The sequence below is a fragment of the Monomorium pharaonis genome, chromosome 6 (genome assembly GCF_013373865.1).
Source record: "Monomorium pharaonis isolate MP-MQ-018 chromosome 6, ASM1337386v2, whole genome shotgun sequence".
In the NCBI taxonomy this organism is placed as follows: Eukaryota; Metazoa; Arthropoda; class Insecta; order Hymenoptera; family Formicidae; genus Monomorium; species Monomorium pharaonis.
Window position 1 is genome coordinate 325227 of NC_050472.1, and position 11118 is coordinate 336344.

Consider the following 11118-nt stretch of genomic DNA (forward strand, 5'->3'; position numbering starts at 1 on the left):
ATTATTTTTTAAAATTTTTTTCTCCTGCCGTCGGCACAGTATTCGCGAGACGCGCAAAGTGCAAACAGTTTCAATCACTTTTTACAGTTCTCAATAGTTCTCGCACAGTTTTATTAATGAAACTGTCCAGCTACTTATATTAAGTACTAAATATTAAATAAAAAATACTTCATACAAAATATTAAATTTTTAACAGGTTTTACAATTTGTTGTAATTAGGGTTGCCTCTTTTCCCCGGACACTGTCCTGTTTTTTAGAGCATTCGGAAACGTCCAGAGGGATTTTTCAAAGCATTGAAAATTTGTCCGAGAGAATTATGTGCGTCCGGGGTTTTAAATATTTTAATTATTTATTTCCTTTACCGTGCTTTTTTCCAATGACACCACCTATTGAGCGGCTGAGTAACAATTAAATATAATAAAATATATTAAATATAGTACATTATATTATTTTCAATAAATATATTAAATATAATAAAATTAAAATACTTAATAGACTTACAAGAGTATATCCTTGAGGCGAAGACAAAATCTTTCCATTGGAAAAAAATAATCCGTTAGCGAAAGTGGTTTGTCTCTTTCACCTTTCGGATCTAGTAGTGCTTTTTGTCGAAAATTATAAGTTATGTTCCAATTTCTTAATACGTTAGTCCATGATTCTCGACTTATTTTCAGCCATTGAATGGCTGTTTTATACTTCGTCTTCCTTTTCTAAATATAATTTGACAAATTAGTTTATCAATATTCTGTCAAAAATGACTCAATAATTAATCATTATCTAAATTAATAAATTTAAATACCTTCAGATGTATTGTATTAATAGGCACATTTTTATTATTGTCTGTAGAATCTAAATTTATTAGTTAATTTATTAATTAATTTTACTCTTATATTTTTTTATTTGGACCATTTGCAAACGGCTTGTATGCACATGTTTATAATATATTTTCCAAAATAAACATTATTTCATTACTCGTATTAATTTTAATTATTAAATTTGAAAACTAAATAAGTAAATTTTATTAATGTTTGATTCAAAATAGCAGGATGATGTCAGCAGAAAGCGGCATCCATGGAGCGACTCGGTATTCCGGAAAAGGAATGTAGCAGCAGCAGCAGCAGCAGGAGCAGCGACAGCAATCGGTGAGTGAATTTTTATCATGTATATGTGGAACAAAATGATATGTGATAAACGTGATGCGAGATAAAATATTGGTTCTGTTCCTTGCTATATCTGTACAGTGTCAGTATTGCACATTTATAGAACACATTTGCAGATTATGCACATTTGCATAAAACAGATTTAAAATATGAATGCATATAATTGTAAAATTTACGAGTATAGCATGAAACAGAACCAAATAAACGTGGACATAGCATAGAAGAGACCCAAAAAGTCATGCACATTACCTACGGGATTCATAGATATTTGACTACATAGTTTAATGTGCACATTTTGTGCACATAGAGGCGCTGATGGACGAAAACGCCTAAAACGATGCGATGATCGCTCTCAGGTTCCTCTCTGGTTATACCGACATGACCCTGATGCGAGATGCGACTACGCCAGATGATGTGAGATGATGGTCGCTCTCGGTAAGGCATCGGCGCATCGACATCGACGCGTCGTCAGCTGACCCTGAAGCGTCGCGGGCAGGCACAGGCAGGTAGCAGCGGCAGACGACAGACGCGTATTCGTAAATAACGACGCGCTGAGACAGGTTGTCGAGCTGCTGCTCTCTTCGTATATAAGCGACGTATATGCGATATGGTAGACTTAAAGACAAACGTCAGCTTCGCCTGTCAACGATGTCTGCAGCCGCTGAGACTAGACTCGAGCTTCGACCACCTTGGGGAACACACTCTGGCCGAACTCTCACGTAGGTAATTTCTATTTTGTCCTGACGACTTGGACCGATTCAATTACTCCATCTTTCACCTTCGTATTGATAACGCTCCTCTATATGCGCTGCCCGTGTCTAACGTCATACGACGCCCTACGTTCTCGAAAATACCTTGTCCTTGAATTAATTTGGATTTTCCTTATTAATTCTCTAGCAAACCTGAATCACATTAATAAGTGCAACTATGCGTTTGTGTGTAAACAATAATTTTCACATATTTTTACATATCTAAACTTTACGTGCGGTGTCATTCAGCGCACAAAAAATTGTTGCCTTTTACTTGGACAATTACATTATGCTAGAGGCTTTATTTTAATTATATATTATATATTTTATGTTTAAATATCTAATAATAGATACTTAGTTTGCTGTACTTATTGCAAGTTGTATAATTATCTTGTTACAGTTCCTATACAACAGCAAGTTGTTGGAGAATTAGAACCTCAAAGTGACAGTATAGAACACTTGGTTCCACCATTCAGATTGACCGAATCAGGAAATGGTACAAATGGATTTATGTTGGTTGGCGATTCTGGCGAAACGGAAAGCTTAAGCCATCATTTAAAGGTACACAAAAGTTTTAAGAATATTTTAAACCCAAAGAATTTACCTGTACCACAATCTGTACCTTTTAGGTACGGGCAACGTTATTCGATATTCTTAGCAGCAGCAGTTCAGCGGATCATCCACTTTGCGACGAATGTACAGATAGCCTTTTGCTATTAATGGATCAACAATTACGAATGACGGAAGGAGAATGGTCAGATTATAACGAGTACCTGAAGAAACTAGAAATTGAGCAACAGTATCATGGACATGAGGACGTAGAGATGGAAAATCTTACAAAGGAATTGCAGGATGTGAAGGCTGAGGAAGAAAGAATGATAAGAGAGCTGGAGGCATTGAGAAAGGAAGAAATAGCCACTAGGAATGCCATAGCGGAACAAGAAAGAGAAAGAGAGAGATTGCAAAGCGAAGAAGATAGATATTGGAAAGAGTATTCGAAACACAGAAGAGATCTCATGTTAGCTGAGGATGAATGTCGCAGGTAAATAAAACTCTCCAAACAGTTAAATATCTTTCTTTTTCTCAAATCAAACAGTTATATTTTATTAACTCAAACTTTGTCTTACAGTTTGGATAATCAACTGGCGTATGCGTCTTCACAGCTTGAAAGGTTGAAAAAAACAAACGTTTTTAACGCCACATTTCACATCTGGCATTCCGGCCACTTTGGAACTATAAATTCATTTCGTTTGGGACGATTGCCGAGCGCGCCAGTGGATTGGAGCGAGATAAACGCCGCATGGGGACAAACGACTCTTTTGCTAGTAGCTCTTGCGCGTAAAATGAATTTAACGTTTAAACGTTTTCGTTTAGTACCATTTGGCAATCACAGTTATATCGAGGCTTTGGATCAGAACAAGGAGCTTCCGCTATACGGAAGTGGAGGATTTAAATTTTTATGGGACACAAAATTTGATGCAGCTATGGTAGCGTTTCTGGATTGTTTGCAACAATTTAAGGAACAAGTAGAAAAGGGAGACAGCGAATTTTGTCTGCCATATAGGATGGATCGAGGCAAAATTGAAGACTCCGCGACAGGCAATTCCTATTCTATAAAGTACGTTTGGATTCATAAATATCTTCTCTCAACGCGACTTGATTTATTTTACGTGAGAAACTTACTTACAATGTGCAAAACCTTTATCTGATCTTTCTCTCTTTTCCTTTTTCAGAATACAATTCAATTCAGAAGAACAATGGACCAAAGCCTTAAAGTTCCTACTCACAAATTTAAAATGGGGTCTCGCATGGGTTAGCTCTCAATTTACTAAGGACGAACTGAACACTAATTGAATGTCAGTCTCGTTGTAATTTTATGTAATATCAATTGTGCAACTATCATTGCTTGTGTATAAATGCTCTGTTTGTAAATAAATACGGTTAAACGATAGTAGAGTGACTTTTACTTGCGATTAATTTACTGTTCTTCAGTTTACATAGCCGAACAAGTTAAAACTTTTATTTCATTCAACAATATTCCGATTTATTAAGTAGAAACCAAGACACACCGTATAGAAAGCTAACAGGACTTTGTACTTGTTTGGATTTTATGTAATCCTTTAGTTCAGGAATGCTCAATTCCACTACTTCTATGATTTCACCTTCAGACTCATCACCACCGCCTGTAACAATGAAAGATTCAAGTGAACAGAGAGTCGACCTTTTTTAAGTATATTTTAAATATAATTTGCCAATTACATCACGGAAATAATATTCCTTCAAACAACTTTGAAAGATTTAAGAAAAAATATATTTATAGTCAAACTTACCAGGGTATATCCGCATACTATCTGTGACTTGTACATAAAAGATAGTTTGCTTTGCACTAGCAGAAGCACTGGACCTGGAAAATATAAGGATAAACTTTTTAATATTTTTATCTTTTAAATGTAACCTGTGTGATTTATCAGGGCAAATAATAAATTATAAATTAACAGTTTTATACTAAGTCTGCAAGTTATATCAGAAATGATCTCTTACTGCTTCTAAATGATAGATGATAAATGATACATTTATGTTTTACACAGGTGACAAAAGGTTATGACTAGAGCATAGTAAGTACTTCAGACTCACAGGTAAGTAGTAATTTGTTCAAATGCCGAAGTGGGTGCTTCGTAGCCACACTCTTCCTTCAACTCTTCTCTGGCAATCTCGACGAGAGGCTTGTCCTTGTCTACGATACCAGCGCAGAGTTCCAAGGACAGTCCCAGGGTTGCAGGGTAACGCTCGACGTCCACCACATCTTGCTTCTCCGGTAAGGACGCATAATATACCGCTGGCCGGAATTGCCTAACAAATACGAGCTTCCTTCGAGTTGTGTTGAAGACAATTATACTAACGCTATCGTGAATTCTTATCACATCCCAAGTCTTAGACCGACCGTCTTGCGTGAAATGCAAGCGAATACTTCTTAACCATTGAGAGTCCTGTGGGACCTTTCCCACGCGGACATTGTGTAAATCAAGCATTTTCTTACGCACTATCTGATTCTTGTCATTTTGTGCCATGTCATTCGTCGCTTATCAAAATGTCACGAGGGAGCACAAAGCTGTGCCTGTGCCGCGATTCCGAAATTCGAGCCCAAGTAGCACACTCACAAACAGAGACGGGAGGACGGAATGCGCGATGTGTTTGGGGATGGGTGGAGCGGGGGAGGGAGTGCGTGGTGCGCTCGGCACCCGGGGCGGCCGGGATAGTCTGGGGGCTCGAATTGCTCGGAACCGAGGAAGTAGAAGCACCTTTCCTTTAACTCCCGTCGATAATGATAGCGAATTATGAACGCACGCAGCCCACAGATGCCGCGTATTGTATCAAACTAGAATACGACGAATCCTCCCATGAGCGTGAAAACGAGCGTCATATTATATTCCGGCAATTGTCCAGATTTGGATATATTAATGTCTTGTAAAATTAATTTAGTTACGTTAAAAGTTACACAAACAAGAATTATCTCAGTGTAAAAGTAACGTTTTAGATTAAATGACCTAAATTGAAAGTTTACTTTGAAAAGCATTTATTTATATTAAATTAGAAATAAGTTTATAATTTCTATGTTAGATTACTCGCGAAACAATTACAATACGGATCACCAAGTAAATTTATGATATTTTACTTGTATAAATATTAGATTTATATGAAATGACAAAGAAATATTGTTCTTTATGTAAAAATGTTTTTTTTTTTCTTTTGTGTAAATAAATTTTTAACTTGGCAGGAAAGTTAACAAGTTAAAATTTGTGTTTTAAACATCACAAGTTAAAGTTAAAAATCAAGTCGTCTATGATAAATTAAGTTAAATAAAAAATTATTTACCTTGTCTTATCTGAAATTATCACGCATACTGGAGCGCATGCTTTTTGGAATAAATCTTTCAGAATTAATTTATCCCGATAAGTGAAGAAACAATTAGAAATAAGCACGATGCAGACTTATTTCTCTTTCTGCCCTTTTAAGTAATATATCGGTCATTTTAACGGCACGACGACATTAAATTTACGAAGATTAATTGTAATCGTTTCATCTCTCCTCTTCCCGACAAATTATTCTCGCAATTAGTCGAGTGAGCTTAGTTACGAAAAGTATGGGTTACACACACGTAATCGAATTTAAAACGCGTCGTGTAAAATTAAAATCGGTGTAAAGTAACCGGTCGCACAACGTGCACAGCACTTAAATTTTCGATAAGATACAGACCTTTGATAAAGTTGCAGCTTTCCTTTCACGATCGTGCTGGGATAAGGAACATGGAGCAGAGGGCGACAAGCACAGGAAGGGCTGTTTCGTTACTTCTTTCCCCTCTTTTCTCTTTTACCCTTCTTCTCTTTCTTCGTCGTCTTTGGCGTGTCTGCCGTGGTTAGCTCGTATGCGTCGAGAATCTCCTGCTGCCTGACCTGCGTATCCACATGAATCACGTCGGGCTTCCGGCGAAATGATCTGTTAACCGCTGCTGGTGGGGAGAATTCGATTTCCATGTCCGACGCCGTGGAACTCGATGCTACAGAAGCGTCATCCTTGTTACGCGCTATCTTGAACTGCAGCGGCTTCATCGGCTCCTCCAGCTGATGCGACGCGTCCGCGGTCTCCTGCCTGATCGGATACATTGTCACGTAGTACGTGCCGTCCTTACGGTGTATGTGGAGAGTCGGTGGCGGTTCTGCATCCTCTTCGCTCTCCTTCACCTGATGCGACACATAGCTCATGCTCTTGTATACCTTGCCGCGTCGTAAACTGTTGCGCGAGGGTATCGACCTTGCCCGATGATCCTCCATCCTGCTGGTACCTGCACCCATCGTAGAAGCACCCTTTGCCTCTTTCAGCAACTCGTTCAAGTACCGTCCGATCGCGCCCGGTTTCCAACCGATTCGCGGCTTGAGCTTGCCCACTGTTGCGGTTGTGTTCCACAGCCAACCCATGTTAGCCGGCACCTTGAATCGTGGATCGATGCAATTCTTGTGGCCGTAATTAGTCCCGGGATAAACATCGCCAATGGAATAAACGTATCGCATCACTCGCCTGCTGATTTTCATAGGGCCTCTATCACGATCGCCACTCGGACCTGGCTTACCCTTCGGATATCGGCCCTTTTCCATGAATTTGCCAGGAACTTTCGCGACGATCGTACTTGTCGATTGTATTTGCGGTTCTTCGACGATATCATCGTGCGGTACCGTCCGGTCTGCAGCTTTCTTCCGGCGAGATTTGCACTTCGGTTCACCGCAAGGGCCAACGTCAACGTCCAGCGGCGTGGAGGACGTAATCTCCAACTCCTTTTGCTTTTCCGATCTCTCTTCTTTCTTGTCCTCCTTCTTCCTCGGCTTGACGACGATAGAGGATAGCGTCGCTTCCGGTAACGTAGGTATCGCCTCGCGCACGACACCGGTGCGTCCTGGTACCGCTGTCGTTACGCAGACGGTGCAGGGTGCGATGTGAGGTGTAGAGATGGTGCTGACGATAGGTTTACCAATCTGCGTATTGCAAGGTGCGGGACACTGATTCAGCGATGCTGATTCAGCTGGCGATGCCGAGACGGGATATCCTCGTTTTCTTTCACTTGGTGTCTCTCGAACGGCTCCATAATCTCTCTGTATCTCTCTGTCTCGGCCGAAATAAGGACTCTCGGATGGATCCATCAAACCGAGACCTACTAGACCTGGCACTTGACCGAGAGAATCCACGAATTCTTGGGCCTCCTTGAAGGCGCGAATCATGCGATCTGCGCCTATATACGGTTTTTTCGTATACTTTGACGCATCAGTTTTCCAAGGCGACGAAGCTTTTCCCGGACAAATGCAGTTTGCCTCTTTAATTCCATCCGCGGTTCTTGGTCGAGATTTGTATAACGGAGCTCGTGTTTCCTTACTCTTCTCATATATGACGGTCGTCGGTTCGGATAACGCGTAGACTGATGCACCATAATCACTTCCACCCATCATGCGATTTTTAAATTAATATCATTTTGGTGCCACGTCCGATATTCCTCGTTCCATAACGCTTCGCTGTTTAAATAATTATTATCCTCTATGTCTTTACCTCCTCTCATCCTCGTAGAATCATAAGAGGTCACATTTTCTTTTACATCCGATTTCGAATTGTTGGAAGCGAGTGTAGCAAGCGATGGGAAATGTTTAACAGCATCGGGATTTCTTAAAGCCATGCAACAAAGCGAGTACACCCGGAACGACACATCATTGGATGCGTCGATTGATCCGTTGGTAGACACGAACAAGTCGGCTCGTCAGGATAGGTCTTGTAGATCAAATTACGGTACTTGTCATCATTCAGCTTCTCGGCACTCGTTAATTTTTCGAATCCTGGCTGGTCCATCGATACGCGAGGTGGTGATTCCGGTCTCGTCAACACTGGTTCTGCCTCTGTATAATCGTTACGGTCATGTAACTTCCAACATGTAGGATCCAGAATTTTGCACAATAATGATGTATCGTCACATTTTGTTTTGTACTTCTCGTCGTTTACATCTCTGCCGGACAGTTTCGTACAGGGAAACTTCCAACCGAGAGGAAATCCTTGAAATACAAACGATTTCTCGTGAAGCGTAAGATGATTTATAATGGAGTTTCCGAAACACGACAGTCTCAGGCACATTGATATAGATCCGCACGGATTTCCATGCTCATCGGTCAGAGAGTATATCTTTGTAAATGTGTGTGACTTTGATAATCCGTCTATCTTGTCCTTGGCCGCAGCTATGCGATCGCGGAAACATCCTGGCAAAAATGCTGTTGCTGCGCAGAGAAGATTATATCCGGCTTGATTTCGTGGATTATGGTCCTCGTCACCGTGAGAAATCCAATACACTTCGATACTTAAAGGAGTCGATTTTACGGATTGTATTAAATTGCTCGGAGTCCGAACAAGCAGACATGTCTTGCCTTCGCGACTAAGATACTCATTAGAAAATTGATTTTCTTGAATCGTAGTTCTCCTGTCATTAACCCTGACGATAATGTCGACAGGTTTGAGATCAACGAAACCTATGCGTACTATCAAATGGCACTCTTCATTATTAACAATGGGATACGTCTCGGGATGTAGATTTAAACGATTAATGAAATTTCAAGCACGTACAATTGTTCCTCGTTCGATAGGGATGTCTTTTTCTTCCTCGATGCCATTTCGGGTCGAATGCGAAAGTGAATGGACATGCATGCACACGTTGTCGGTTGCACGACAAATTTGGACAATTCTGGATTAACGTTAACGATGCGTCTGTACGAATAGCGCCATTAATTTTGTATGAGTTTCGGGTCTGAAATCGAATCGAACGATCTCCCCGCGCGCGCACCAAACCGGTCAATTGACATTTCCAGTTGTCAGATGGTTGCCATAACGACACGAATCGATAAAACTGACAAAAGTAATTATTCGATAAATGTAAAAAAATTGCACTCTTCAGAGCTCTTGAAAAAGATCTATAAAGATCATTTCTTCTTCTTATCTTTCCTTTTCTTTTCTTTCTTATCTTTCCCTTTTTTAATTTTTGGTAGTTTCTCTTTTTTAATTTTTGGCGTAAGCTCCTGCAATATCTCCTTGGAGATTTTCTCATCGAGAAGATCGGGCGATACAAATCGCCTTACCCAGATCTCTCGTTCCTTGTCCTGTTCGCCGGAAACGAGCGATTTGGGACGCAGTTCATGATTTGTCCTGAAGATGCGTCCGAGACACGCGACGGTGAATTCCATGTGCAGCGCGCCAGATGGATTTTCGCCCGGATCCAAAAGGTGAATGCCACCCTTCACCGTGAATGGTTTTTGGCTGATTTTCAGGATCGTTGCCGATCATGGCGATCTGGTCGCACAAGCATCCCGGTAAGGTTAATTCAGTTTCCGCCATGGGATAAGTTTCGCCTATGCGAAACACGCCGATCTTCAGGCTCGACGAGCGTAGTCCTTGGACAAGATCCCGCGGTCGCTTGACGAATAGACAGCATTTACCAGTCATAAAATGCAAGTCTTGATCGTACTTGGACGTGTCAGAGTCGTCTCGCGTGAACTCGAACACAGGGAAATCTAAGAGTTTGATCTTGATCACGATAGGATGCCCGCCGACGTCTTTGACTTTACTGGCCGTTAACGTCAATTTATCGATCAGTATCTCGATTAGGTAGATCTGTTGGTCGTGGCCGCCGAAACAGGACATGGCGTGACTCGAGGCGCTTCTAGCGGGGAAATCAAGTTGTAACTGTGATTAAAATAGATTTGATCGAATCGTTGATATATCCTGCATCGAAGTAGCTGAAATAATTTTGTAGCCAAAGTTTCAAAGATTGTGTAAAATGGTTGAGATAAAATTTGTTGCCGAAAATTTTTTTGGAGGTTTAAAAGTATCGTGAATGATTGACAGATGATAAGTAACAGTAGAAGGGCGATTTATGCCAACGTGGTCTATTAGCAATTTACTCGGATCGTACGAGTTTTATTCGCGCTGTCTTGCCCGTGTGGTTTTTAAATTAGGAGACTTTGAAGAAAATTAATTTAATAGCGTATAAAATTTTTTCTTAATACAAAGATTGGATCTTAAATACCGCTTTACTCAGCTTCTTCCGCGTGTGCCGTCGTCGATGTCGATGAACAGGGAAAAAATCTATCAACTTACGGTCACGTACATACATCCCATCCACTATCCGCGCGCGATTCTTCGGCGTTTCTAATTTCACTGGCAGTTATTACCTAGCTCCCAAGGTGGTATATACTTAAAGATAATGGTGCGAAAAAAGCCGCTAGAAAGCCGTTACAAAAAAACTGTGAAAAAGACACCCTCGCGCAAATTTATGCACGTTCCTCATTAGGAAGAATAATTTCACGAACCATCTTTTTGAATGAAACGTGTGATTCCCTCATTGCCGTCTTTTCTGATTGAATCGATCAAATCTCGTTGATTTTAGAACAAAGAAAACGGTAAGAATAGGTTGTTGCAAATTAAGTTCTTGCCACAAAGGAACGGAGATATATTTCTGAAAAATATTATTATCCTTAAATTTATTAATAAAATATTTATATAATAAGATAAAAATATATGTGTAATAATGAATTTTGTTTCAATGTCTTTCTTTGTTCGCCAAACAAAATATATCTATCTTAAGCTATTTTCCTCGTTTGAGAATCAATCGTCAGGCCGACGACGAGTAATCC

General features: G+C 40.3%; 3 protein-coding genes and 1 pseudogene across 4 annotated transcripts; 1 reads left to right on the forward strand and 3 right to left on the reverse strand.

The window, feature by feature from the left end:
- The first annotated feature begins 1538 nt into the window (after positions 1-1538).
- Positions 1539-3860, forward strand: LOC105840720 (beclin-1-like protein). 2 transcript variants are annotated; one of them, XM_012687739.3, is made up of 5 exons: positions 1539-1883; positions 2310-2470; positions 2539-2951; positions 3039-3527; positions 3643-3860. In XM_012687739.3, exons 2-5 carry the CDS (start codon positions 2420-2422, stop codon positions 3761-3763), a joined length of 1074 nt encoding a protein of 357 aa, XP_012543193.1. In that variant the 5' UTR covers positions 1539-1883; positions 2310-2419; the 3' UTR covers positions 3764-3860. The 2 variants fall into 2 exon arrangements, with proteins under 2 accessions (XP_012543193.1, XP_012543192.1); XM_012687738.3 differs by having other exon boundaries at positions 1541-1879.
- Positions 3861-3869: 9 nt separating this feature from the next.
- Positions 3870-5216, reverse strand: LOC105840721 (uridine diphosphate glucose pyrophosphatase NUDT14). The gene is made up of 3 exons (XM_012687741.3): positions 4544-5216; positions 4240-4313; positions 3870-4092 (listed from the first exon to the last, which is right to left on the reverse strand). The coding sequence occupies exons 1-3, from the start codon at positions 4975-4977 to the stop codon at positions 3938-3940; spliced, it is 663 nt and encodes a 220-aa protein (XP_012543195.1). The 5' UTR covers positions 4978-5216; the 3' UTR covers positions 3870-3937.
- Positions 4630-9102, reverse strand: LOC118646094. Its single transcript, XM_036288387.1, is given in 5 exon segments — positions 4630-4759; positions 6164-7888; positions 7936-8131; positions 8134-9010; positions 9052-9102. Coding segments are annotated over 4 exon segments (2760 nt in total). The 3' UTR covers positions 4630-4759; positions 6164-6252.
- A 375-nt stretch (positions 9103-9477) lies between these two features.
- LOC118646095 lies at positions 9478-10900 on the reverse strand (annotated as a pseudogene).
- Positions 10901-11118: the final 218 nt, after the last annotated feature.

Excerpts from the sequence above, each read along its gene's own strand:
- LOC105840721 (XM_012687741.3), bottom strand. The coding sequence starts at position 4,977 with ATGGCACAAAATGACAAGAATCAGATAGTGCGTAAGAAAATGCTTGAT. Across the intron at positions 4,314-4,543 it reads GAACAAATTACTACTTACCT|GTCCAGTGCTTCTGCTAGTG; the intron begins GTGAGTCTGAAG and ends TATATTTTCCAG. Across the intron at positions 4,093-4,239 it reads TAGTATGCGGATATACCCTG|GCGGTGGTGATGAGTCTGAA; the intron begins GTAAGTTTGACT and ends TCATTGTTACAG.
- LOC105840720 (XM_012687738.3), top strand. The coding sequence starts at position 1,768 with ATGGTAGACTTAAAGACAAACGTCAGCTTCGCCTGTCAACGATGTCTG. Across the intron at positions 1,880-2,309 it reads CACTCTGGCCGAACTCTCAC|TTCCTATACAACAGCAAGTT; the intron begins GTAGGTAATTTC and ends ATCTTGTTACAG. Across the intron at positions 3,528-3,642 it reads GGCAATTCCTATTCTATAAA|AATACAATTCAATTCAGAAG; the intron begins GTACGTTTGGAT and ends TTCCTTTTTCAG.